General features: G+C 56.4%; 6 protein-coding genes across 6 annotated transcripts; 4 read left to right on the forward strand and 2 right to left on the reverse strand.

Annotated features, from left to right (window-relative positions):
• Positions 1-2401: 2401 nt before the first annotated feature.
• Positions 2402-4127, forward strand: DICSQDRAFT_100613 (GroES-like protein). The gene is made up of 4 exons (XM_007362785.1): positions 2402-2788; positions 2850-3036; positions 3096-3487; positions 3553-4127. The coding sequence occupies exons 1-4, from the start codon at positions 2447-2449 to the stop codon at positions 3670-3672; spliced, it is 1041 nt and encodes a 346-aa protein (XP_007362847.1). The 5' UTR covers positions 2402-2446; the 3' UTR covers positions 3673-4127.
• A 3311-nt stretch (positions 4128-7438) lies between these two features.
• On the forward strand, positions 7439-10922 carry DICSQDRAFT_80980 (Pkinase-domain-containing protein). Its single transcript, XM_007362786.1, has 6 exons — positions 7439-8737; positions 8788-9329; positions 9407-9786; positions 9843-9992; positions 10052-10236; positions 10293-10922. The coding sequence occupies exons 1-6, from the start codon at positions 7691-7693 to the stop codon at positions 10374-10376; spliced, it is 2388 nt and encodes a 795-aa protein (XP_007362848.1). The 5' UTR covers positions 7439-7690; the 3' UTR covers positions 10377-10922.
• Positions 10923-10961: 39 nt separating this feature from the next.
• On the reverse strand, positions 10962-20896 carry DICSQDRAFT_178565 (uncharacterized protein; the record flags this gene model as incomplete). The annotated part of the gene is made up of 11 exons (XM_007362787.1): positions 10962-11068; positions 11122-11369; positions 11423-11613; positions 11662-12001; positions 12058-12275; positions 12332-13483; positions 13533-13923; positions 13973-16987; positions 17043-17953; positions 18009-19448; positions 19505-20896. 11 exons carry the CDS (start codon positions 20894-20896, stop codon positions 11049-11051), a joined length of 9318 nt encoding a protein of 3105 aa, XP_007362849.1. The 3' UTR covers positions 10962-11048.
• A 708-nt stretch (positions 20897-21604) lies between these two features.
• On the forward strand, positions 21605-23458 carry DICSQDRAFT_167206 (uncharacterized protein; the record flags this gene model as incomplete). Its single annotated transcript, XM_007362788.1, has 2 exons — positions 21605-21636; positions 21703-23458. The coding sequence occupies 2 exons, from the start codon at positions 21605-21607 to the stop codon at positions 23456-23458; spliced, it is 1788 nt and encodes a 595-aa protein (XP_007362850.1).
• Positions 23459-23937: 479 nt separating this feature from the next.
• On the forward strand, positions 23938-26028 carry DICSQDRAFT_53119 (uncharacterized protein; the record flags this gene model as incomplete). The annotated part of the gene is made up of 7 exons (XM_007362789.1): positions 23938-23971; positions 24022-24242; positions 24305-24467; positions 24579-24809; positions 24872-24978; positions 25042-25425; positions 25588-26028. The coding sequence occupies 7 exons, from the start codon at positions 23938-23940 to the stop codon at positions 26026-26028; spliced, it is 1581 nt and encodes a 526-aa protein (XP_007362851.1).
• Positions 26029-26395: 367 nt separating this feature from the next.
• DICSQDRAFT_144745 (uncharacterized protein) lies at positions 26396-26719 on the reverse strand (the record flags this gene model as incomplete). Its single annotated transcript, XM_007362790.1, has 1 exon — positions 26396-26719. The coding sequence occupies one exon, from the start codon at positions 26717-26719 to the stop codon at positions 26396-26398; it is 324 nt and encodes a 107-aa protein (XP_007362852.1).
• Between the last annotated feature and the right edge of the window lie 506 nt (positions 26720-27225).

The raw sequence follows: 27225 nt of genomic DNA on the forward strand, positions 1-27225 counted from the left end.
GCATGTGCCGGCCCTAAATATGGGCGCCAAATGCCAGTCGCTCTGATTCTGACCATTCTCTCGTCTACATCGACATTCTCCTGTTGCTTGTGACATCTGACTTTCATGGAACTATCTTAGGGTGCGTTGGGTACATGACTGCTGTCGTGTCTACATTTCTTGGTCCCCTTTATCACCGTTCCTAGGGTGTGCATACAGTACCAGAGTCGTCGGGCAGAGCCCAGTGATGGACGGTCGGCATAAGGTAAGTCGCAATCTTCAGAGTTGTGAGTTTCTCAGGTAAGTCCAGCTATGTTGTTTGGCCATTCTGGCAAAGATGTCGATCAGGTAAGTCACTCTTCTCAAATATCTGCATTCTCCCCGGTGAGTATTTGCTGCTCTTCCCTGAATATCTGACTCCGTCTACCCAAACTCCCATATGTGTCCTTAGTTTTGGCGTGGATGTACTGCAGGAGTGGCAAGGGTCAAAAGGACGTGGTCGTTGAGAGTACCAGAGGGTCTCGAGCTTGCATAGTTTATATTGATATCCCTACCTGTACTATGTACTCAGCATGCCGTAATGCGACCGTAACACTGCAATCTGCAGCGTGTTTAGCTACACTCTTGTACTGCATCATAAGTGATTCCCTATTGATTTCCAGCTGGCGCAAGCAAAGATCCGGCACCCGGAAACCGTGCAAATTCCCATGTTTTACAGGTGTAAATCCCGCCCTTCCGACCCGCTGTCTAACCGAGGTTTTTCTCCTGTCTGAGACCACGCCAGATTGACCGTGGAAAGCCGTCATCTTGACGCGCTTTTTGCTCGTCCATAAACCGGTGTTCGACCAGGGTTTTCTGCTCCATTTCCTTGGCCGGACCGCACTATTTCCTCGGTTTTCCCCTGTGGGTTATGCACAGTCCCGGGCGCCATAGTGTGTCATCATTGTTCTGTGGCTGTGAGTCATCCTTCTGGACTGAGCGGCTATGATGTGTTGCGTCAAATCACCTGCAAGGTTTAAGTACAGTGCTTTGCAAAAAAGATTGCAGACCGAAGCGCGCGATTTTTGTTTGTCCCTGCTTTGTTTCCTGTCGGCTACGACGAGAATTCCTGTTTCGGACACCGGGGCGCTCACAAGGGCTCCGTTCGACAAGACCGTGCTTGAGTCTGAGCCCCATTTTCTGCTGCAAAAATGCACAAACACGTTCTTTGTCTCCACAATACAACTTTCTCAGTACTTCCGGTAGGTTTTCAGCTGAATCATTGACCATGCTGCAAAGAGGCTTCCGGTATCGCAGGTGTTTCCCCGGGTGGCCAAATAGGACCAAACCGGAATTTGCGCGCTTCGGTCTGCAATCTTTTTTTGCAAAGCACTGTAAGATTGGCCGCCCGCACAACCTACTACATCATGTGCTCAGAACTCTTGACCTGCTTTGGCAAGGAGAAATGTTTGCAAAACTATAGGCTCAAGAGAGAGAGCCTTCCTTACATATGCAAAAACCAGAGAACTGTACCTATATAGTGTCTCTAGAGTTCTCAGGTTCCCGATTTTCCGATTTGCCTTCCTGAACAAAGTAGATAGACATGCATTGTTCGCGATCTCTCAGGCGCTTAAGACGTGTCTGAATTGGGTACTGTCCAAGAAAGGCGAAATATCATTCCTGCTGGCAGGGAACATACGGCCTTGCCTTGCAACATGCCCAAACGAAAGCTACACCAGAGTAACTCGATCACAAATCTAGGGGCGCATGCACAGAAGAAACCAAGGGAACAATGACTGCGGGCCAGATGGAGCCGAGTAGCGAAAAACAAGGAGAATGTGCCGCTGGCAACACCAGAGGTGTGTTTGCCCAACTGGGTGATGTGCGCAAGCTTCCTAACAGAATGCACAATAGGTCCATTGCCCCAGGCATCCAGGAAGTCTGATCGAAACCCTTGACAGGCGAAGAGAACAGGTCCTGCAAACATATCAGTCATTCAGTTAAGCTGTTGCCGAGATATCAAGGCCGGCTGCACTCACTTTCGGTTCCCCTGTACAAGGTAAGCATTGGAACCAATCAGATGTATACTAGCAGCATACATACATGTGAGTTTTGCATGAATACCCATTTTTATTCACTCACTTATTGTCTATACTATCCCCCTCTATATTCGTCCTTATACCTCCCTCCCATCTGCTGTCGACTCGTCGGTACAACATTTCTATGGACTTGTCAACTTAACTCATCGCGTTAACTAGTTTGACGCCTTACCCACGTGCTTCGTAACGCTGTGAGATAGTAGCAGGTTGTGCGGGCGGTCAATCTTAGACATCGAACTCAGCATGTGGAATGTGCCAAGCGAGGTGTTCGTGTTATTCGCGCGCAGTAACATGGGTGAACGCATATAAGTTACCATGTTCACACGTCATCTCGCTTTCGCAACCCACGCCGTCTCCAGCTCACATATCGATCCCACACCTCTATAGTAATGTCGACTCCCGCTCAGCAGAAGGCTCTTGTCCTTCAAGAGAAGGGCGGTCAGTTCGCCCTCATTAACCGTGAAGTCCCGACGCCGACTCGCGGCTCACTCCTCATCAAGAATGAGTCGGTTGGTCTCAACCCGGTGGATTGGAAGATCCAGCAGCTGGGCCTTTTCTTACAAGAGTACCCCGCCGTCATCGGGTTGGAAGCCGCCGGAACGGTTCACGCAGTGGGTGAGGGCGTCACCGACTTCGAGAAAGGCGATCGAGTGCTGTACAAAGCGTCCTTCGGGAATGACGAGGCGCCCTACCAGCAGTACACATTGGTTAGCGCGATCCTCACCGCTAAGGTGAAAGCCTCCCAATACATGTAGATGGTGGAACCGTTCACTCATGCAGCGGGCTTCCAAGCTTCCCGATGGTATTTCCTTCGATGCAGCGGCCACTGTCCCGACTGCGCTCGCAACTGCTGCTGTTGCCCTGTACAACCAGCCTGGCGGTCCTCAGTATACCCCACCGTGGGCCGAGGGTGGCAGGGGCAAGTACGCTGGCCAGCCTCTGGTAATCACAGGGGGCGCAACCGTGGTCGGGTCCGCAGGTACGTCCGCCTCGTCCAATCCCTTCCTCAACCTGACGTTAACATCCGCAATGCAACAGCCATTCAGCTCGGCAAGCTCTCGGGCTTCTCGCCCATCATAACGACCGCCTCGCTCAAGAACGCCGCCCTACTCCAGTCATACGGCGCGGCACACGTCCTCGACCGCAACCTCTCCGCCGACGCTTTGCGTGCGGAGGTCACCAAGCTCACCGGGGGCGCTCCCTCCTTCGTCCTTGACACCGTCTCGCTCCCGGAGACGCAAGCCGCCGCCTACGGGCTTCTCGCTCCCGGAGGCAAGCTGGTCGTGATCCTTCCCCCAAGCGTGTCAGAAACAACGGAGGGGAGGACAATCACGGGGTTGGCGACTGGCGTCCGCCTTCAGCAGGACCCTCAGTTTGCGGAAGAGCTGTTCAAGGCGATCCCTGCCCTGCTCCAGTCGGGCGAGTTCAAAGTGAGCACCCGGTCACGGACCCGGATGGTTGAAGTTGCAAGTCGCTTACTTTTTGACCGTTTCAGCCGCTCAACGCCGAGGTTGTTCCTGGCGGTTTGGCGGGGATCGCCTCTGGCCTGGAGAAGTTGAAGAAGAACCAGGTCAGCGCCGCTAAACTCATCGTTCATCCTCAAGAGACCGCGTGAAGCCTTCAGCGGACCAGTCGCTTCCAGCTGTGCAGTCGGCTACAGAAGCTCCGGTCATCACATGATGTATACTACTGAACCTCGAACGTATGAGGAGTTACCGCACATGAAAGAGGTGCCGATTGATTCCTGGCATTGTTTTCGAGGGTGCTACGATGAAGCAGCGGTTTGTAGCGCGGATCGGAGCCGAAGCAGTCGCAGAGGGCGTTGAACTCATTGATGATGTTCGAGGAAAGATCAGAGAACAACTGGCGACGACCGAGGGACAAGAATACCCGGTATGTCAAGCGAAGGCCGAATATGACCTGGTTGCCGTCCCTAGATGCATCGACGACCGTCGTCATCACTTCTGCGGGAGCGTGAGCAGTACGGCAAACTGAATGATAGGCGGACGTAATCATGAACGCGGGAAGCAAGGCAAGATTCGCGAGCGTTCTGAGCATTGGGCTCTAGACAAAATGGTTATCAACAAGGCGATACAATGTCGTCGTTCCTGTTCTGCTTGACGCGGGTGAAGCTAACAGACTCGAAGTGAGGAGCCACAGTATATCACGGGTGTCCTCGCCGGCTATCAGAGAGCATGAAGTCGGAGTTGGGGTGCTACGCTACTTACTTGTCTGTCAGTGTCACAGTGTTTGTTTAGCAACGCATATGGATTGGTATAATCTTACAATTACCCCTACCGTGTCGCGTATCGTAGTACTAATGGCCGTGCGCACGAGACCTGGATCCAGCGCTAGCACCGTGCAGACCAAGAGACACCCTGCGTCTCCAAATACTTCTATGCGACAGTCTCGAGAGTCTTGCTCCACTCTACCACCTTCGGGTGGGCCTTCACCTAACGCATATTTTGAGCAAACAATTCGTTCAAATCGCACAAAGTCAGCATACCTTCGCAGGATCGAAGTTCAGCACCTGGAGCCCGTCCAGGCAGGTCGCACGGGACAGAGCGACGTAGGCCTGGCCCTTCTCGAACACGCGCGCCAGGTCGACCTTGACGCGCTCGAGCGTCTGGCCCTGGGACTTGTGGATCGACATCGCCCACGCCAGGATGAGGGGCAGCTAAAATGAACGCGAACGCGAACGTGAGCACGCGCACCGCGCTCCGAGCCCGGCGCCCCTCACTCACCTGCACCCGGCTGACCTGCACCTCCCCGCTCGGGAGCTCGACCTTCCAGTTGTCCGCGGCGACGACCATCGTCCGCCTCGCGCCGCCCGGCTGGAGGAACTCGACGAGCGGGAGGAGCATGCGCGCGCCCAGGCTGGGCTTCGCCTCCTTCCCGCCCTTGCTCGCGGGCTTCCCCGCGCCTGTTGTCTCGGCGTCGTGCTCGCCCGGAGCCGCGCTGGGGTCGACGAAGCGCAGGACCTTGCCCATCGTGCCGTTTACGAGCGTCTCGTCGACGTTCTTGATGAGCATCACCTGCGCGCCCTCCTTGAGGACGAGCCGCTTGGGCGCCATGAAGTTGGCGAGCATTTTGTCGCGCTGCGCCGGGTCCGAGATGCTGCCCCCGTCGTGCGCGTTGTAGACCTGCTCCTTGCCGGTGATGCCGCCCATGCGCACGCCGTTCGAGCGCTCGACGTCTTCGCGCCGCGGGAAGCTGCGGAGGGACGTGCGGGTCGGTCATATGTGTGGACGGTGGAGGAAGCAGGGGAGGGCTTACAGTTCTGTCGCGCCGAGTCCGTCCTCGTACACGATTTCTCTCTCGAGGCTGCGGAACTTCGCTATCGACCGCTCCGACAGCTGTCCGAAGCGCATCTCGTTGAGCATGTCGACGAACTCAGGGTCGCGCTGACGGAAGACTTTCGTGAGGTTGAAGGTCTTTTTGATCGTCTCCGACCACATGGTTGCCTCAAACGCGAACTTCACAGCTTGGGAGCCCTTAGTGACAGGCGGAAGCTGGAAGAAGTCTCCGGTGACGACGACCTGGGTTGCCGTCGTGGGGCGTCAAGGGGCTATGTAGGGAGGACAAAGGTGGATGTATGCACCTGAATTCCTCCAAACGGCAAGGAATTCTTGCGGATCCTGGAGCCGATCTGGGCCAGCTTGTCGAACAGATCGCCGTCAAGCATCGAGACTGCAGGAGAACGGGTGAGACGAGCAATAGCAACAACCGAAGAGAATCCAACCTTCGTCGATGATGAGGACCTTGGTACGCAGCCAGCGCGCGGTGGCTTTCTTGTTCTTCTGGACTCGGGTAATGAGGTTGTCTACGGGTTCTGCGCCAATGCCAATACCGGCGAAGGAATGGATGGTGACTCCCCCGACGTTACATGCAGCGATACCTACACCAAAGACGTGAAGCATATACTTGGAGAGATGATTGAAGGAGTTTACCAGTGGAAGCAGTGACAGCCACAGCGTCGGCCGCTGTCCTGTACTTCTTCCGCAAGGTTCGGATGATCTCCCGTAGGAGAACAGACTTGCCGGCACCTGTCGAGGTTAGAGTGAACGTAGGTATATGCGTCCTGTTATGTATGGCTATGCGAGCACTGTGCCGAGGTGATGGGCTGATATATGCGCCATGTATGCCTCAGGCATTATTGCACATACACTTGACACGATGCGCGTAGTCCACCCTTGGCTCTTCTCTCTGAACGATAACTCACCAGCACTACCGGTGTAGAACAAGCTTAGCCCCGACTCGACCAGCTTGAGTATATGCGTCTGTTCTTGACTAAGGAAAATCGGAGCAGGCTTCGCCGACGAGCCACTTTTGGCTGCCACAACAAGCGTCGTCTCGTTAGTGTTCGTTTGTCGTGGCTTGCCAAACGCTCGCTGCGACGGGGCGCTGGGATAAGCAGGTCGTGAGGCCTGAGAGGGGGGTTTGTCGTCCCATGAGAAAGGCAGTTGTCGGCGCTTCGCAGGCGGGTTCTGGGAGGTCGACGGGCGTTTCTGTGACTGCGAGGACGACGCGAGGACGGACGAGGACGAGGAGACCTGCGCGTTTAACGCGTCTTGGATGTCTTTGAGGCGTTGCTCAAGTCCAGAAAGCTTCTTTGGCGGGGTGGGCTGCCATGGAATCGTGTCGGGGTCGGAGGAGAGCGACTCTTGGCTCGCCGGAGGTAATGAGCTGGATGAGAAGTCTCGTTTGATAGAGCGAAGACCAGACATGGGCTGCTTCGATGTATTCGACATTTTCAAAGAGCGTGGCTGAGGTCGTAGGAAGCGTTTGGGGTCTACTGGGGCCACAGGACGGAGGAGGGAGGAAAGCAAGACCGAGGTCGGTGGTGGGAACTGGCTTCTCGCCGCTTGACGCGTCTGGCACGTGACCGTGGCGTCTTTCATGTCTCCATTTCTTGTATAAAATGATGCAGCTGAGCGCATGGCACGCAACGCTTACAAAAAAGCATACAAAGCAAACTCCCAGGTACCAGTGCCCTATTCGCAACGATATGGTGCCCAAGTACTCCTGCTCGTACGCACCGCGCTGAGCTGGCGTCTAAGGTATCGCTACATATGGGCGTCTATGTTGCCGCACATGCATCCCACCCCCTGTCACCTCGGAAAAATGTGGCTTGCACAGCATTCTGTTGGTCGCAGTGCCTGGAGTCTTCTTCAATGCGCAAGTCACCCACGGTACTTATCATCAGTAATAAAGCATGCAGGCATGCTTGTTGTGTATGGCTTGGGGTCGCTTCGCAAATATGGAGGCGACTTCTTATTGGGGCCGGCAGAGGGTGAACGGGATCGATAACAGAGATGGAGGCGCCGAGCGACCTGGACAGCGGACAGGACGACAGGCAGAACTGCGCAAGAGACTGATTCCGTCAAAGTGCCCAAAGAGACCGCAAGGGACACATTTGGCCATCTGCGCGGTCTCTCGGGCTTTAAGAGCAGAGCTGGGCCAGGGAAAAGGGCCAGATTGGTGGCGATCGCGACCGTTGCTGTTGTTTTCTGTTGTGCGCCCGAGGGAAATACTGGGGACCTTCGCTCTGTAGTCGGCCACGACGAGCTCGAGCTCGCACCCCCTCCGTTCCTTCATCTTGCTTGTTCCATCATTCCGGTTACGTTGTCTCCATGTCTTCATCCTCGCAGAGCGCGGTCAACCAGAAGTCTTTCCATTCCCACTCTCCCTCCAACAGCCGCCGCCACTCCAAAATCACCGTCGAGTACCACCGCCCGTCGAGAGAGTCCATCCAGGAGTACCACAACCTCCTCGCAGAGGCCAACCTCCACGCCGCCGCCGCCAACGAGTACTCTGACAACTTCACCCCCTCCCGCACCGCACCGCCGCCCCCGGGTCCGCCCAAGAACGCCGGCAGTGGCACGCCCCCCCGGGTCCGCAACTCTCTTCAGAAGCCTCCCCCGCAGCGCAAGCCGGCCAACAACGTCGATCGCGACCCCTTCCGCAACGACCAGTCAATGACGACCACCTCGCCCCCTCCCCGCCCATCCAGGGCCAATACGGCCACCCTCAACGACATCTACCCCACCCAGGGCAATCTCGCCCGGCATCGCCTCTCCGATCCCGTCCTGAGCCCGCAGGACGTCCCGTACTACCCTGACCTCGCCGAGCAACAGCAGTATCCCGGGCAGCAGTACCCCGGGCAGCAGTACCCTGGGCAGCAGTCGTCGCCGAGCCAGCTCGGCCAATACACGGCCAACTACGACATCCCTCCCCTGCCGCCCACCCCGTATGCGCCCAGCACGGCGTCGACGATCAGCGCGGCGGGGAGCCGATCGCGGAGCAGCACGACGACCAAGTCGAAGAAGGGTATGTTCACCTTCATGTCCGACTTCCTGAACAGCTCGAAGCGGCCGGAGATCAGCACGCCGTACGACCCCGTCCACCTCACCCACGTCGGCTTCAACACCTCCACGGGCGAGTTCACGGGGCTGCCGAAGGAGTGGCAGCAGCTGCTGCAGGAGAGCGGGATCTCGAAGTCGGAGCAGGAGAAGAACCCGCAGGCGGTCATGGAGATCGTCAAGTTCTACCAGGAGAACAACATCGCCCGCGGCGACACCTCCGTCTGGGACAAGATGGGTGCTATCGCCGCCCCGCCGCCCCCGACGCCCGTCGCACCCGCGCAGCCGAAGCCCTTCGATGACGGATTCGTCAATCCTGTACGTCCACCATTTCTTGACCACATTAAATCATTCTCAGAGCCCCGCAGCGTGCTGCCCCTCCCCCTCCGAAGAAACAATCCAGCACCCCCCCGTCGTCCCATCGCGTGGCGCCAGCCCCGCCCAGCCCCGCCACGCCCTCCCTCGACCGCTCGACCTCCCAACGCCTCCCGCAGACCAAGCCCCCCAAGCCCGCCGAGCAGCTCGCCCGCGCCAACACCACGAGCGACCGGCGTTCTCCCGGCCCCGGCCAGCAGGCCCCGCGCACCCCAGGCTACCCCGCTGCCACGGTCGTGGTGAAGCCGCCCAAGGCGTCGCCCGGCTCCTCACAGACGGACCTGCCGCTCAAGGCCTCCCCAAGCGTGCGGGATCGCGAGCGCGAGGGCCGCGGGCCGGCGTCGCAGCCTGCGCCGAGCGCGGCCGCGGCGAGCCTGCAGAAGGCCGCTGCGGCGGGCGGCGCGACGCCGCGACGACGGGAGAAGAAGGACAAGGACCCGGCGAAGGAGGCGGACATCGTCAAGCGGCTGCAGCAGATCTGTACGGACGCGGATCCGACGAAGCTCTACCGGAACCTCGTCAAGATCGGTGCGGGGTAAGTGATTATTGCTGCGCTTCCGGTCGGATTGCTCTGTCGGTGTCGTTGTGCTTATGCTTTTTGCGTCCGTCCAGTGCTTCAGGTGGGGTGTACACTGCGTACCAGGTCGGGACGAACCTGTCCGTGGCCATCAAGCAGATGGACCTCGACAAGCAGCCGAAGAAGGACCTGATCATCAACGAGATCCTCGTCATGCGCGCATCCCGGCACCCGAACATCGTCAACTACATCGACTCGTTCCTCCACAAGAACGAGCTCTGGGTCGTCATGGAGTACATGGAGGGTGGCTCGCTCACGGACGTCGTCACCGCCAACCTGATGACAGACGGCCAGATCGCCGCAGTCTCCCGCGAGACCTGCCAGGGGCTCGAGCACCTCCATCGCCACGGTGTCATCCACCGCGATATCAAGTCTGACAACGTCCTGCTCAGCATGAACGGAGACATCAAGCTCAGTGCGTTCTTGCTGTGCGCATGTGCTCGCCGGTTGCATGCTGACTTTGCTGGTTAGCTGACTTTGGCTTCTGCGCGCAAATCTCCGAGGCGAACGCGAAGCGTACTACAATGGTCGGTACGCCGTACTGGATGGCCCCGGAAGTTGTCACCCGCAAGGAGTATGGTCCCAAGGTCGACATCTGGAGTCTGGGTATCATGGCAATCGGTGCGTCGACTCATTTGGCGTACGCCCAGAGCATATGTTGATAGCCTACGGAACACCAGAGATGATCGAGGGTGAACCACCATACCTGAACCAGAATCCCCTGAAGGCGCTCTACCTCATCGCGACCAACGGAACGCCGCAGATCGCGAACCCCGAGCAGCTTTCGCCAGAGTTCCGGGACTACCTCGCGAGGACCCTGGAAGTAGACGCGGAGAAGAGGCCGACTGCGTCAGAATTGCTTCAGGTGAGGAACGCTCCCCCATTCCCGAGGATGCCTGGCTGACGATTGCGGCACTCCAGCATCCGTTCTTCAAGCTCTCGGAGCCGCTGAGGACGTTGGCGCCGCTCATCAAGGCCGCCCGCGAAATCGCCAAGAATAAGTGAGGGATCGTCGTCGCTGCATCGCCGGTATTGCCCCCTCTCGCTTCCTCGCTTCCTTTTCATCACGTCATGTCATGCACCGATCTATCTATATCCACCATCCACTCATTCCCATATCCATCGATCGACTGAACTCCTCCCTATTAGTGTTGTGTACGCGCGCCGTCGCCGTGTTTCGATTAGGCCTCCCAACAATGTCTCCGTCTCCGACCCGGCTCCATTCCTGTCTCCGTTATGCACACTGGTCGCGCGTGTTGTTTGCAAATGCTCAGACGTCTAACCCTACGCTACGTTAGGATACGGATACGCGTCCCAGGGTGCAGTAGATTCCGCATTCGTTTCGCTCTCTCAATTTGGACGCGGTCGGGGCGGGGCAGTGCAGGGGGGTTACTCGACTCGGGCTGCTCATCGGGTTTTGCTGGTAGCGTTCAATGGTCTGGCAGCTGTATGTGCCCCGTCCTGGTGTATACCCGTGATGGTGATACCTGTGTTGTCCAATACGCCTGATCGGCCTGAAAGAGTGCATGATGGTATCATATTCCAGCAGACTGCTTCGATATACTACGTGTACAGTTGATTGCGATGTGTGGTGTGTGCATGTCGGACCGTGATGCGTGATGAGCATGCATAATTTATGGTGATGATAGTCGTAATTAGGTCGTAGCATGGTTCTCCTCACATGTGCGGAGCCCATCCTATGATTCGGATGAGCAATCTCCAAATGCAGACCGGAACACGCAGCACTGACCGATATACATTAGTGCAAGATTCGCTGGGTCGCTTGCCTCGGTGATCAGCTCGTTGACAGTATACTCTACGCTCAGTGTCTTGTCCAGCTTTCGAGCAACGGTCGACAGCGCGCGATCGGCAGCTTCATCTGTAGCGCCGCTCGCCATGTCGAGGCCGACAGCGAACCTAAAGGCTTCGCCAGTAAGCTGGGCTGTCTCGTCGGGCTGTGCGGCTTGTGCCCGCTTGATCTTGAATTCGCTCGCGGTCCTGGAGGATATTCAGAAGGATGCCAACAACTTCAACGAATAGATACGACGTACCAGGAATGCAGAGGGTCGTATCTGAATACCTCGAGAACAGTCAGGATGGTCTCTGAACCATCGCGCAAGACACGCAGCGTCTCCTCGGCGCATCTCTGGAACACGCCCTGCGTCCCGGAGATACCCAGCCCATCGACCATGTCCGCCGTTAAGCGGAAGGGGACGCGCTCCGGCTGCGGGAGTAGTTTGCCCTGTATCCGGTCAGCGAGGTCGCATTCGGGGGGGCCGCAGCGTCTCACCTGTTCGAAAGCGATACCGAGATCGATATGGACGACCTCCCCCGTCTTGTTGTCGATGAGGATGTTGGAAGTGTGACGGTCGCCGAGGCCTAGGATGTGTCCCACTATCGAATTGGTAGCGACGCTCCGGGCATAGTGCAAACGCATCGCAAACCACGACATCGGCGTTTTGTGCTTCTCGGTGAAGTAGTGCCGCATGACGGGTTGAAAGCGCTGTCGTACGCGAGCGAACCGATCGATGACCTCTTGAGGATTTACGCGCCACTGTTTGGAATACTTGCCATTGCTCCCCATGAACTCCTTGCTGAATTCATCGAGTGTCAAATCTGTGGGCCGATACCTGCACACAGAGCGATGATGAGCTCTCCGAGAGCACCTTCAAGACAGCGTACAAACCTCTGATGCGCCGGTCTAAGCCAATTCGCCAGGGGAGTAGTGTTGTCCACGAATTCCAAGACACCCGCTTGGGCCGCTAGGGGAATGACCTTGTACCCACGGACGCCAAGCTTCCGTCGCCGAGTTTCACGATCGTGGCGGAGCACAACGTTGACCAGGTCGAACACTTGCTCCATGACCGCGTCCTGTCGAAGGTCATCCTCACCTTCGCCCTTGTACTGTCACCGATGGTCATGTTCAACATCGTATCAAAGTGCAGAACGCCACGACATACCAACTGTTTGTAGGCCTTTCCGTTGCTTCCATAACATTTGAGGATCTTCGGCAAGTTCACTCCTCCAGCGGTCGAGTACTGCCCGTCGAAATGAGATATCCAGACACAGTCTCGGTACTCGGTCGTAGGATCAATTGGAGTTGCTGCGGTGACGACAGGGACCTGAATGTCCTTAAGCTTCCGAATGAGCACTTGTTCGGGGACCGGGAGGGAGGACGGCATCCGTGTCCCTTTCCCGAAAAGGTGCTTGATCGGATGCTTCGCCCACTCAAGTGAGGCATCACATACACGCTCTACAGCCCTCACACGCTTTCCCGCTCTGGGATCGCAGCGAAGTCTGTCAAACAGATCAGAAACAGCGGCGGCTCGGTCGACCTGCGATGGAGGAGCGGGGGTCCCGAAACGACCAGATTGTCTCCTCGTGATGCCGGAAGTCCGTGAAGGTGTGTGGTCCCCCTTGAGGCAGTAGAGGGGGAAAAGACTGTGGAAGGGGTGCTCGGAACCCATGCGCTGGATGAGGCCTTGCAGAATCTCTTGATTATGATTGGTCTGATCGCTGTCCGACTTCGACAGACGCGCCGTCAACTGATGTGCAAGGAAGACGAATTTACGCGACGGGACAAGGTCCAGAGCTGCGCCGAATCGGAGCGCCGGGTCATCACTGTCGAAGTTGGCGAGCCAGAGAGAGCAAAGACGGATTGGGGAGTCCTCGTCAAACTTGTCGGAGGCAGCGAGACAGCGAGAGTACATCTCGACAGCGGAAGTGAGGAACGACGTCCGCTGGCTCAGGTGCTCCCTCGAACGCTCCAGATCCCCCCTTAACAGCGTTTGTGCACGGCCTTGCTCTCTGTTCAAGTTCTGATACTCGGCGGAGGTTTGAGATAGATGAGCCATTTGCCGACCGCGTTGCTTGATCTCTTCCCTTTTGCGGTCGACATAAAGCTTCCAACGCAAAGCGTCGGGTGACTTCGAGATGGCATGGTATTGTCGCTCTGCGAATATTGCATACTGCTGGAATACTGTGGCTCGCTCATCACTTGAGGGAGGAAGTACCTCAGTGCTCGTCGACATAACGAGCTCAGCTGCAGGCCCAAAGCATTCGCTGACGATCTGTGAGGGTTTCTTCATGGATGCTTCCGATGACCAGGTACCCTGTTCGCCATGTTAGCATTGATCGTGAATCCTGACTAGTGTGAATTACCAAGCGAGCAAGTAACGTGGCGCGCTGGATTTCGGCTTGTGCTTCCTTTGCGGCTTGATCTGCGATGCGCGACGAGACTAGATTAGCCAGTGACTGCACTGCGAGTTTGGGTTCCTTGATCAACCATAACACGTTCGCAAACTCCTGGTCGACATCCGGAGATCCTGCTCGGTCTAGATTCTGGGCACGTGTGACGGAGTTCAGGGCGATTTGGGACTGATGCACGTCACGGGCTCTTTCGGAAAGGCACAAGAGGCAGGACTTCTCTAGTTCAAGGAGTGCATCACAAAAAGGCGATTTGAGATCGCCGATCTGCAAGCGCTGCTCTTTTTGTCGTGCGGAGCGGATGAGGGACATGCGCGTCGCCATAATAGCCTCCATGTTGGCGAAACTAGGTCCCCTTCAGCTTCCTGCATGGCATCGATGGTTGGAGGACTCACTCGAATGCGGGATCAATATGCGTAAACGGCTTCCAATCGGCAGCATCGATGCACCTAGACTTCAGGGCCTTCTGGATCCCTTCCCCTCTCCATTGTTTAACCTGGCTCAGACACATGAGGTTCTGGACAACTTGGCGAATCTCAGTGAAGTTCTCGTTGCCGAGATCACGAAGTCGGTTCATTTCCTGGGTGAACGCCCGTCGCAGGATGACATCGACGGCCTGTGGACTTCTTTCGCGGTATACTGCCCTCAAAGCCAAGTACAGTGTCGCCCCCGAGTTCCCATCTCCGAGATTCTCCGGAAGATCCCAGCTATCGGCTCGCCACCCGAGGTTGTATGCGAGGGTACTCGATTCCGTAGTATTGTTCGTGTCCGCGTAGAAGTTTTGCATCGTGCTCAAGGCGAGCTGATTGAAACCGAAAGCATACATGGACTGCACGATGCCATCGGTATTTGAGGGACCTGCGGACCCAGACTCGGCCATTGCGCCGTGATAACGAAAGGCCTTCTCCCATTGGTTCTCGTGGTGGAGGCGTTTGACGAAGAAGTTGCGCAGATCGCCCGTACGTATGCCGTAGAATCCGTCTGGCTCGTCTATATGACTATAAATCTCAAAGAGGATTTGCTCCACCACAGAACTCTCAGCTATGCTCTCCGAAGAATTGGACTCAGCGGCCATTTCGAGGAAAAGGAGAGCGGTGGTGAATGCGCTACACTTGATCGCCGAACGACTGAGAACGGTGTAGTCAACGACCAACCACTTATTGTAGGCAAGAGCATCCTTGACCTCTGCAGAGGGATGGAACCGGCGGAGGTGAAGGACCACGCTGATGATAGCGCGATGACAAGGGGTAGCGGCATCTCCACACGACAGAACAGCAGAAAAATACTCGGAGAGCACATTCCGCACAGACCCTAGCAACTCGGATGAATGTGATTGGTGCTCGAGTTGGAGAAGACAATGGACCACCACTGGGAGCACCTCTTCAGCGAAGCCGCGATTGGATTGCAGAACTGGGGCCAAGGTCGAGAAGAACGGATCGCGAGCGCCAAGCACATCGCAAAGAATGGTTGTGAGACGTGCGATCCAGGAATCGAAGTCCACCACTAGCTGCAGCATCTCCTCGCTTCTCAAGACATGGTGCAAATCGGGAGCATCCACTTTCCGGAATGGTTTTGCAAAAGTTTGTAGGTACTCCAATTCGCGCCGAACATCTCCTGAGCACGAAGGGCCCGTGTAGGACTCCGAGGACGGGACAGACATGAGCGCGCGCAGAGTCTGATAGGCGACATGGACCTGAGCTGCGGTAGAAACGTCTAGCATGGCACGTAAGGATACGACGATGCTGGAACGTGCCAGATGTACGTCTACGCGAGGAGGAAAGTCCTTGCGGGCTGGAACTGTGGTCGCCGCAGCCCGAGCATGCAGGACTCTAACAGACTCCGGCTCGAACTGCTCGCTGCCGATGCTGTCCACTTGTCCATGATGAAGCATGAGGAGAGAAGTGAAGGCGCCGATGTCGCTTTCTACCAGGTATCTCTCCGGTGGAATGCACCCCTTGAGCCTCCAAAAGTCAGATCTACTGAAGTGTTCATCCAGCTCGTGCTGTGCTGCTAGGTCGTGAATCCGTCGAACGAGCCGGAACTTGCTTGACGAGACGCCATAGTCAACGAGGACAGACGTTAGGTCAGAGAACTGTACTTCTTCACATGCTGCCCGCAATGCTTCGGGTAGGTCGCGCGGCCATGCAGCAAGTGCCCGAACGACTTGCTTCTTCAGCGACTTTCGGCTCCTCAAGGTATCCGCCTGCTTTTCAACCCAAGCGAGGAGGTCTGCACCCAGGTTGGCCACGGCTGCATCGCCTGACGTCTGCGAGAAGTCCTGGGCGATGGTACTGGTGCGGATAAGGACGTCCGCTAGACGATAGTCTGCTTTGACAGAGGACGTCCTGTAATTAGCGAAGCACCATTCTAGCAGCGATTGTGCACCACGCGCGAGATCGACCTGCGCGAGCATCGTTACAGCTCTCAAGGTGAGATTACGGAGGAGACTCTCTTCCTGGAAGTGAGCGTGATGACAAGCGACCCAGAGGGAAACAGCGTTGAGCAAACGCAGCTGCTCGTTGACCAAGGGAGAAGCCTCAATGTCGGCAAAGAGCTCGTGGAGGACGTGATAGGTTAAGGCAGGAGAGTCCACCTCCTTCACGCGGGTACGGAGCCATTCCAAGGCGTGGAGAATGACAGGGGTAGGGTAGAATGGCAGGTTAGGTTTGTGAGCTTCTACGATATCGAGGCCGCGATATTGAGTGATTGATTTGAATGCCCCAAGTGCGTGCTGGTCTACGGCAGTCTGTAACGCGTCTAGGATAGGGCCATTGAGAGAGATGTCCTGGTCGCCGAAGCTCCTCAAGATCGCTACCACGATCCCATCCGCCTCTAGCTGAAGTCGATCTTTGAACGAGGAATTGGTCTTATTGTAACCCGTCTTGGTGCGCAGCCTGTCCTCGAGTTGTGCTTCCACCTGCAGATCCGGTGTATGGTTCAGCCAGTAGACAATCTCGTAAGCAACCAGCTCGGGAAAGCATTCATCTAAGCCCGCCTTCTCGCTTTTCTGCACAGCTTGACAATGTCGCACGAAGAGCTCCTTGCCATATTCAACCTCCTCCGCGTCTCCCTCATCCAATAGGTTCGTCGGTGTGAATGAGTGGAAAGTGGCCTCAGCACACTCCCTACGATCGCGGTATCCAAGAAGGTCGGAAGGGAACTTGAAGAGATCGATGCGAGCGCGGCGGATGGAATATGCGAACTGCGAGGCATAGCAGTTGAACAAGTCGGAAAGCGTCTCGATACCCATCCGCTCTACGATCCCGTTGAGCACTGCTTTCAGGTGGCGAAGATAGACCGTAGAGTAGAAGGCGACCTCCAGCAAGTGCCAGTATGCGCCCCGCCGAACTGAAGCGTCGGATATGACCACATTGCTCAAGCACAGAAGGCGAGTAAGTATGCTTTCGTAGCTGTACGACATGCGTTAGCGACATGGACATAACAGCAAGGAACGATGCAGCGCACTTCTCCTGCTGCGTGGATAGATTCTTATGGATCTCATGATAGACTTCGTACATCAAATCGCGCTTAGCAAGCCGTCCAACAGTCAACAAGCGAGGACTTGTTGCAGCGATACGAAAGCGAATCCTGATGTCGTCGTCGTTTCCCAAGGCAGGCAGCACCGCAGCTGGCAGCTCGGATTCGTCGGGGGTTCCGCTCTCGTCAGTAGGCATCACCCAAATCTCCTGGCTTGGATCCTTAGCGAGGTATCCATCGAGGAACCGAATGATGGCGTCGATAACCCGCCAGGAACGTCGATTTGAACATCTTCGTAATGTTCCTCTGACTCTCTTCAACTGCAGTGTGTCGACCAAATTCCAGCAACAGAGCCGCGCACGCTGTCCAACCGCGCTGGCCGCGATCGTAGGCTCCATCCAAACGTGAGATGTCTTATCTAGAACCTTCACGATTAATAGGTGGGTTTCTTCGCTGTGACTGTAGGCGTACGGCCCGCAAGCAAGCTCCAGTTGCGTGAAAAGACCTTCCAAGATTGAAGTGCTGAGGTTGAGCGTCCTCCGGCCGACTTGCTCGCAGTACGCTGGCCCTAGGACCAAGAACTGGTCAACAGGAGCCTGCAGGACGAGGTCTGTCAGAGCTCGATCGCGGGTGGGTTCTCCAGAGGATGACTGCAAGATAGGTACCACAGCTAGAGCTGTCACGCAAGCGTCGACTATGTGGCGATTGTGAACTTGGTCTTGCTGGGCATAACGTGTAGTTGATAGAGATGTGACGGCATGTGCATCGCGGACAGGTCCAAACCCATCAGAATCGTCTACGATAGCCATGCTCTGCGAATTGGCGGCCAGGTCTTGGCCTAGCGATATGCGCACCAGATTCCGAAGTATAGTCAACACCCCTACAAAGGCATCTTGAACCTATAGGATCTACTGCTTAGCAAACGAAAGCTATGAGAAACGGCGATTCACTCACATCAGCGCTCCGGAAGACAAATCGCTGCAGATCGCGCTGATGAGCAGTAATGGATTCGCTCGTGGTCGCGGTTGACAGGAGCTTTCTGAGAACCTGCGTTCTGATCCCAGTTCGCTCCCCGGGCGGCACAAGTGTTACCCATTCCGCGTCTTCGGCGTCGTTGTCCGCCCGCGTCAGTGGGTCGAGCGCGTGCAGGATAAGCCTTCTCTCCTCTGCCTTCCATTTCGAGTCGGTCAACAGCGGGACGACAGAGCCAAGCAGCTTGCAAGCAGCCTGCAGAATCCGCCTGTTGGACTGTGTTCCATTCATTAGGAGTGATGCTTCGAAACATAGAGCCGTCACGGCCAGGTCCAGAGACGAGCGGACCCTCTCTGCGGTAGGGAAACCATTGCTCGTGCCGTTCGGCCCCACCGTAGTGGCAAGTTCCTCTAGAGACTTCAGCAGAAATGCGGAGATCCTCCGTTCTCGACCTCGTGGAGGGGTCAGATCGGTGCTATCACCGAAGGGCGAAGTCGTCTTGTCCGCAGCATCGTCCTCTGTGCTAGAAATCAACGACAGGGACTCCGTATTACGGGAATGGCGCCTGCGATATGGAGGAAGACGCGCTTGCAGCTGGAAGTCGCGGATGACCTTCGTCTGCGCCTCCTCAGCTACGGCGTCGACGATGGCGCAGTGGGGGAGCATCATCTCGCACTGCAGCCGTACCCGCTTCGACGAGCCGGTGATGCCCTCGAGCAGAGCGTGGATATGGGCGGTGGTGTGCAGAGGCATGGACGTACGCCGTTCACTACCAATTCTCCACGACTCAGTGAGCCACGAAAGGACCTTCTCTTCCATCTGCATGCGGTACAGCCGGACGTCCTGGTTGGCAATGCGAAGGCATAGAACCATGAAGTCGCATACGGAGTCGAAAGGGTAGGCTGGGCCTTGCACATCCAGATCCTTGGCGAAAGACTCGATCTCGATCAAGACTCGGTGGGACGAAAGCAGGCGCTTGGAGTACGTCAGGAGAACGTGGGCGGTGTGGCACGCGCTTCGCGAGACAGCGGGCACATTTGCGCGGCGCATGGCATGCGTCCAGACGGAATCCCAGATCGCAGGTGCCTTGGACGAGAGGGAGCCAACAGCATACTGCGGCGCTGAGGCGCATTCTGCATGCGCGATAGCGGCGAGGCAGAGAAAAGTCCAAGATTGTATGACCGCGTCCTCGAACGAGACGAACGCGACTAAGGTGCTGACGATATCGTGCTGTAATTGACCATGCAGAACATGCCAGTGTCGGTCTACAAAGAAAAGGATGACCTGGAGGTGATGCGTTCGGACTTGTTGGGTAGCCTGCAACCTGATGGACTGTAGCAAGGATAACACAGGGTTCTCGACCTTGACACGCTTCCTAGATGAGACGACTTTCACGTAAGTTGATTCTGATCGTAGGTAGAGCTATTGCAAACGATTTAAGCTCAAGTATCTACTGGATCCGGTCAAGGCCTACCTACCTGCTCTGCACAGTCCGCCTGAAGCTCAAGCGTGGCCCAAGACAGTGCCTGCTCGGGATCAAAGTGCCAACCATAGCGGAAGGTCTCCGCGACAAATGCCCGCTTGCTACTCTCCCAGCCGTGCTCATCCATCAGATGAAGCTGCAAAGATTCGATGGAGAGGTTGTGGACACCCCAGCGGCTGTGCACTTGACTATCAAGCGCTGTCCAGAGAGATGCCAAAGCCCCAGTAGGGTCCGTGCTTGCCTCATCCTCCAGAGGTTCCGCCGTTAACAGAGGGAATAGCAAGCGGAATACGACGACGAGGTCCTCCTTCATGCGTTGATTCTTCGTCCCCCACATGTTCACTAGTGCATCCCAACTCTCGTTGGCGAAGCGGCTGACGGCTTGTCGGCAGTTCAGCGTCAGATGAGACAGAGCAGCCGAAAGAGCGATGAGATAGTCGGGATGAAGCGAGGTGTCACCAGTGTGAATGCGTAGGAAACGTGAAAAGTAGTTCAGAAGGCGACGCGGAAACACGTGGGGGTCCTGCTCCTTCCTCTGCAACAACGTTTCGCGGTCGCTATCGCTTTCTGCCACTTCGTCGAGGATGGAAACGGTCGAAGAGCGGAGTAGGATGGCAATGACAGACATGAATTCGATTTGCTCGAGGGACACAGGTTGGGAGCTTCTGGGAGCTGTAGCGCGTGGAGCGGAGCGGGACGGTAGACTGTCCTCGCGGGAACGCTTCGTCCGGGGTGTCGACGGACCTGCGACGCTCCCCGCAGAAGATTGGGCTCCCTCACCCTCCACGATAACTTCCTCGCCCGAATCAACATCCATTCCATCGCTATCGTTAGAAACGAGGTGCTCCAACAATCTACGCTTGGGTGCAGCGCCAACAACGACATTGAACGCGAGAGCAAGCAATTCGTGCCATGTCTTGTCCTTAAGACTGTAGAGGTGAGGTTTGTACGTGATGATAGATTTGATCGCCTTCGCATACGGTAGGGCAACCGGCGCGAGCAGTTGTCCAGCAGAACGGTCCACGATTGCACCAGTGAGATGGAGAAGGAGTGGCTTGAGAACGAAGGAGTTGAGCCTCGTGAGGCTGCGCTCCGTCAACCAACGAACAAGGGATGCTACATCACCTAGTCGTCGAATGTATGTGGAACCTCGACCGGTGCTGTCCGCGAACGCTTTGTTCCGTTCGCACGCCTTGCACTCGTTGGTGAAGGCCTCGAAGAGGGCCTGAAACACTGCAAGCCAAGGCTTCCCATTGCCTGCTCGATCGAAGTGAAGAACAGCCGAGTCTCTGTCAAAAGCCACGCGGAGGGCATTGTAGCCTTTCTGCCGGTCTGCGACTTTGTTGCTTCTGATGGCATCTAGGGTCTCTTTCAGGCTTTCGGACATGTACTGAGGTATCTTAGTTACAGAAGACTTTCAAGTCAGAGTACAACTCACCGAGTGGAAACCGGTGTAGGGAGGCGATCGAGGTGGTCAACGGAGAACCTGGGCGTGGATGGAAGACAAGCCCAAGGGATCCTAAGGCGTCTACGGCAATAGAACGCGTTCCGTGAAGAGGCGCCCATGGCACGTCGCGTCGCCATGGGCGCCAACAGAGATGGGCGAGGGACTGATGACACCGGGGGTCAAGCGTGAGAGAGTCTATGGTTTCCGTACCGATTGCATGTCATAACATCAGGCATCGTAGAATCCACTAAAGCCAGAACTCTGGAAGCTGAAATAGAGAGAAAGCCTCAGCCCTTAGAAGAAGTCACCGCTGCCGACTTTCGGGGTCCTGGGGTCAAGCACATCTCTGGGCGCCAACACCTTGCCTCCAGCCACCGCATGTGACTGCAATCTAGATCTCCCCGTAGCATCCGTCTCAGACTCCAGTACTTAAGTGCTTGCTCATCCGTAACCCCACTACGCCCGTTAGGTTGGTGATAAAATTTATGGCAAAGGTATGAGCTTGCTGACAGTGTGCTTTTAGTGTCATAAGCAGTGCTCTCTACCAATCGCCGCCCTCGAAGCTACAGGCAAGTGGGTACTAGTTACCGCAGTCCAAAATGTTTTTGACTGACGATGGATCCCCTTGCCTCTAGCATTCATATCCCAATGTCTGCGCTGTATGTCAACAATATCACGCCGTGAGCCACCTAGCCACAAACATGTAGCATTTCGCAGCTGTCATTGACGAGATGCGAGTCAACCAGGGTCATCCAGTCGGACACCGACACACCGCGCTCGGAGATTGAAGACGAAATCGAGCAGCACTTCAAGGCTATCATAACGCTAAAGCGCCTTCTCAACGCAAAGGTCGCAATCTCCCGCCTCCCAAGCGAGTTGTTGGCAGAGATCTTCGTGTGCCTTGCGCGAGACCCCCACAGCCGCCCCGAGATGGCGCGAGGCGCCTACATCTCCGCAATATATGGCACCAGCCTTCAGTGGATCAGGACTTCTCAGGTCTGCCATGCTTGGAGGGAAGTTGCCCTCACTACCCCTCGCTTGTGGAGCTTCATCTCGGTCACCAGACGAGACGTTCTCGAAGCGTTCCTTGCGCGGTCGAAGCAGGCCCCTCTCTCTATCTGCATCGACAACCTCTCGTTCTATGAAAGCTGCAAAGTACTCGGGGAGTTACTACCGCCAGAGTTGTATCGCCTGCGCGAGCTACGATTCAGTGGACCTGTTCGGATCGTTCATGACATATGCGCAAATCTGACGCAGCCGGCTCATCTCCTACACACGCTAAGACTTGTGATTCCGGACACGGAGTATTCGTCGCCGTCTGGCCCTTCACTTTTACAAGACGACCTCTTTTGTGGCCAAGTACCTCGCCTTCGAATTCTCGAGATTCGCCAAATCACAATCAATTGGGACCATCCCATCTTCAGCAAGACACTCACTAGCTTGGTCGTTATCCGAGGCAGTCATGGCGGCGATTTCGAACAGCTACTGTCTGCACTGGAACAGATGACATACCTAGAGAACCTCAGACTTGATGATGCGATTCCACCCGCTCCCAGCCACACGACGTCTCTACCTGCGCCCTCTCGTACTGTCGCGCTCCCAAGCTTGCGTCACATTCGCCTCAAAGGGTTCGCAGTCGACTCTGCGAACCTCCTTCGCCATCTTTCTCCAGCAATCGATCCTGAGTTGGATATCGTCACCAGTCCCGGTCAAGCCGTGGTGCAGGACCTCGTCGATACGCTGAAATCGCAGCTCACCCAGATGAAACCGCTCAGAACGGTACGCCTCGCTCAGGCGTACGGCCCAAAGCTAGCTCTCTACGCTTGGCGCAAGGACATCAACTTCACCAAATCAGACTCAGACAGATACCTGTCCGACTTCGACTTGGGAATTCCTTTGCGCCTCGAATTATCTTCTCCAACTTTATCCGAGGGCACACAGAGGCTCTTCTCAGATTCGTCGTTATGGCGCAGCGTTCGGTACTTGCAGGTGGAGACGGACTTTGATCAGAGCTGGGTATGGCGAGACATCATCTCTGGGATGCCTGGTTTACGCGTCCTTGGCGTCCTCTACGGCGTCGAGAAGTCTTTGCTCGACGCCCTCTCTGCTGTACATCCCGCGGAGAAGAGTCGCGCCCCATCGGTCGTGCTGCCACACCTCGAAGTCTTGAGTTTCTCGGATACTCGCCTAGCAAACCTCTCGGAATACATGGTAGAGGAGCGATTTTTCGACGGGCTCATCGATTGCTTGATCCTCAGATGCAACTACGGCATCCCTGTGCAGGAGGTGCAATTGACGGACTGCCGGAATATCACCGTCGAGGATGTCGCCAGACTGCGGGAGATCGTCCCGCAAGTCGTATGGGATGGGGTCGTGATAATGGAAGAGTCTGAAGATGACGAAGACGAAGACGACGACTACGACGACACAGAAGAAGAAGACTACGATGACCCGGAATACGACGAAGACTATGGGCTTGACTGGGATGACGGGTGGTCCTAATCACGACGGGTTGGTGATGGCTAACGGTACGTGCCATAAAACCACACGTCTGTTTTGGAGCTGATGCTAAACATTTCCTGCCGCTTCAGCGATTCAATGATAACAATATATCTGCGCTCTACTATACCCCGACCCTCACGCTACATGCTAGATAGTCGACGTGACGGTGGGATCGAGTAGAATCGAAGGCTTTGGAGAATGTCAATGCCCCTGATGTCCTAGACCACCTCAACATGTAAACGTCTGATAGACTGACGCTCGACGTTCATGCATAGACATGCTCTATGGAACCCCGAACAGATGTAGTATTTGCCATTGTCAAGTGTACTGTATATGTCTTAGCGCACGCATGTTCAGTGTGTCCCGTGCCGCCGCGAGCGACGCGACCCGCGAGAGCGCGTCTGACTTGTACCGCGGTGGCTTGTGCGATCCTGAGGCCACGACCTGCGACAACATTTATCCGCCTACACGGTGACGAGATGCAGGCGACACTGGATTCTACAGGGCTCAAGCGTACTGTCATCCCACCCATCTTTGGACCGCCCGCCACTCATGCTCATCAGACCTGACCAGGGCTCTCACATGTCTCTCCAAGTTCGGCGACGACTTGGCCATCGTCGCGACCTCCGAGACTATCGCGCTGTCCTCAACCAACACTGCTATGACTGCATACGGTCGCTTCAAGTATCCGAGATCGTTCTTTAGTAGATATCGCGTCGAGGCGCGTCCAGTGGGTGAAGATATCGAGGAGCTCCCGATCGTTTCTGGTCAGATCGTTATCAAGGTGTGTGCGCGCGCGCGTGGTGCTTCCTAGAGTGGAGGGGACACATCCTGACACGCATATAGCATCTCCTGTCAATATTCAAGCACAAGAACAACGAGAAGGCATGCGAGAAGTGCGAGTTCGTGATCACCGACGGCCCTACACAAACCATTGCCCTTGAAGACGAAGACGAGGATCGTGACTCGCTGGAGAGCAGGTTGACTGTACGTTTGCATTGCAAGCATGGTGAATTCCAGCCCGTACACACACCTGTCCTTGCACCATCCCTTGCATTCTAACCCTTGTCGCCCTTTCGTGACCATGTATGCGCGTACTAACTCTTGTTGTACGTTTCAGGTGTGGTGAAGACGCATCGCCTTTCCCTAAACCCCATGAACGACCATCTATCCCCCGCCATGCCAGACCCGACACTGGAGACGTCGCTCACCGTAGGCCCAAAAACTATGAAGAACATCCTTGAGCACTTCCCGTTTGGCAAGGGGAACAAGACAGACCCCCAGCTAATTTGGAACTTTCACGACGACGAGGTTGTCTTACGAAGCCTAGAAACCGGCGTGGACGGCAAAGGTACCAAGCATTTTTTTCGCGCATACGAGAGCTGTCATCGATATCAGAGCGCTACTGTTCAGGTCGCCCACAGCTCGTCACGGAACTCACGCTCGGTGCGACCGAATTCGACACGTACGACTTGGCAGTGGGGCCGGTGACTATCGCCTTCCACCTCCGCGAATTCAATGTATGCGCCTCCGCGTCTCGTCTCTCAGCGTTCGCAAGCTGAACTCTCTCCCAAATCCACCAGGCGACGATCGCGTTCGCAGAAGCCTCCGAAGTGTCCCTCAACCTCCGCTTCACCGACCCCCTCGAGCCGCTCTACATCTCCGTCGACGCCGACTACGCCGACACGCTCTTCGTGATCGCCACCAGCCAGATCGTCTCGCGCTCCCAGCAGGCCTCCCAAGCGGACCCCACGCCCCGCAACCCGCGCAAGCGCCCCCTCGAAGAGGACCGCAACCACAACCAACCGCAGCAGCGGAACGTGCGCATCGCGGAGGGCGCGCTGCGGGAGCGGCCGCGGGTGCCGGCGAAGCCGACGAAGGTCGTGCGCAAGACGGACAGGCAGTCGATGGCGCGGGAGATGCACCCGCCCCCGCTCCCCACGGCGGAGCCGCAGCCGTCGTGGGCGGTCTTGACCGCCGCGCAGCAGCAGCAACGATCCCAGGACGGGCAGGGCGAAGGCCAGGGCGGCGAGCAGGCGTACGAGGACTATGAGGAAGAGTACGGGTATGAGTTCGGGCCATCGCAGCGCTCGCAGCGGCCTCGGCCCTCTGGGGGCGGGGCGCGACAGAAGGAAAGGGAGAAGGAGCCGCTCTTCCTGCCGAGCTCGCAGATCTCGCACCTGCCGCCCGCGTCGCAGGCGGCGATCATCGAGTCCGGGCTGGGCATCGAGCACATGACGGCGGAGGAGCTCGCGATGATGCTCGACGACGACGTGGACTTGGACGAGTTTGGGGGAGACGCAGACGCGGGCGGGGGGAGCGGAGGGCACGACCAGGAGTACTTGAACGAGGACTGGCGGATGGAGGACCGCGAGCACTTCTTGACGGGGGAGGAGGGGCAGGGGGGGACGGACAGCTTCGAGCTTGTGGACGATGAAGACTTTGAGATGGCGCCGACGCAGAATGGTGGGGGGACGAAGGTATGGTTGCATTTCGCGTCGCGTATATTGGTAGAATGCAGAGCTGATCCTATGTCGTCTCAGACTTTTCTGCCACTTTTCAGGGATTAGATCTGGTTGTGCGATGAGGCACTCGAGATGCTTGCTGTGGGTGTTTGAACCAGAAGACAAAACGCTCGAGTTGATATACAACAATGTCGTATCCTGATACACAATGTGCCCAACAGATCATCAGACCCCGTTTTCCGTCTTCGGAACCAAATACATCTAACAATACAACAAGTGATACAATGAAGAGTCCTTTTCAGCTCGCAGGAAGGCGCAGCAGATGCCCCGAGCAGGTCGTTGGAGCGGTCGTAAGGGTCGTCGACGCAGAGATCGTAAATATCGTGATCCTAAGCAGTGAACGGCGATTAATTCGGCGGACTGAATGGTATGGTGGCGGATACTCACGAGCAAGGTAATCGTTGAAAAAGAACTAGGCAGTAGGAGAACGCTGCGCTGGCGCCGGCTTCGACTGGCAAACGCCACCGTTTAAGAAGATGTCGTGCAGGTCGAAGGAGCTCTTCTTCCTGCGAACGGTATGTGTGCTCGTGCGTATGCTATCCTGGGCACTCTGTGCCAGGTTGACGCTTTTGTCATGAGCGTCGTCCTCGGGCGAGCCCGAGCGAGGGAATGGTGCCGCAGTCCGGTCTGGGGAGCCTATTGGGTCGCTGGCCAAACTTGACGAAGTGCGATGGGCAGTAGTGGGAGGTGGACGCGAAGCATGCGCAATCGGAGCGTAGTCCCAAGTGCGAGTCATGGCAAGGGTCGTATGATTTCGTATAAGAGTGGTCGTGTGCAAAGGGTCGTGAGTGGTATCGCGGTAAGCCGAAGTGATAGCGAGGAATTGTTGCCCGATGGAGCAGCGCGATGGTACAATATATACGCCCGGGCTGGGGTGCCGCGAGCTATTGACCTATGTAGTTCCGCCACAGCCTCGCCCCGCGGAATGAAGACACCGATTTATTCGGGCGGGCTGCAGGGGGCTGGAGCGGAGGACGTCACTCTGCGTTCTCGCGCTGTCGGTCTTGGGCGATGGAGCGCGAGTCCAGGCCTAGCGCCAACCTGCTTCCGGTACCGGTCGCGGATGCGGACCAGCTCACGAGTCCCGTAGCCTCATTCCCAATCCCCTACTCTACAATGGAGCGCTGAGACGCGGCCGCATTTTCCGAGTCATGAGTCAAGGCATACTCGTGAGCAGTCCATCGCACAAGATGCATTCCGGAGGGATTGAAGCTTGGGGGGGGGGGGGGGGGGTTTTGGGGG

The sequence above is a fragment of the Dichomitus squalens genome, assembly GCF_000275845.1.
Source record: "Dichomitus squalens LYAD-421 SS1 unplaced genomic scaffold DICSQscaffold_5, whole genome shotgun sequence".
Lineage (NCBI taxonomy): Eukaryota > Fungi > Basidiomycota > Agaricomycetes > Polyporales > Polyporaceae > Dichomitus > Dichomitus squalens.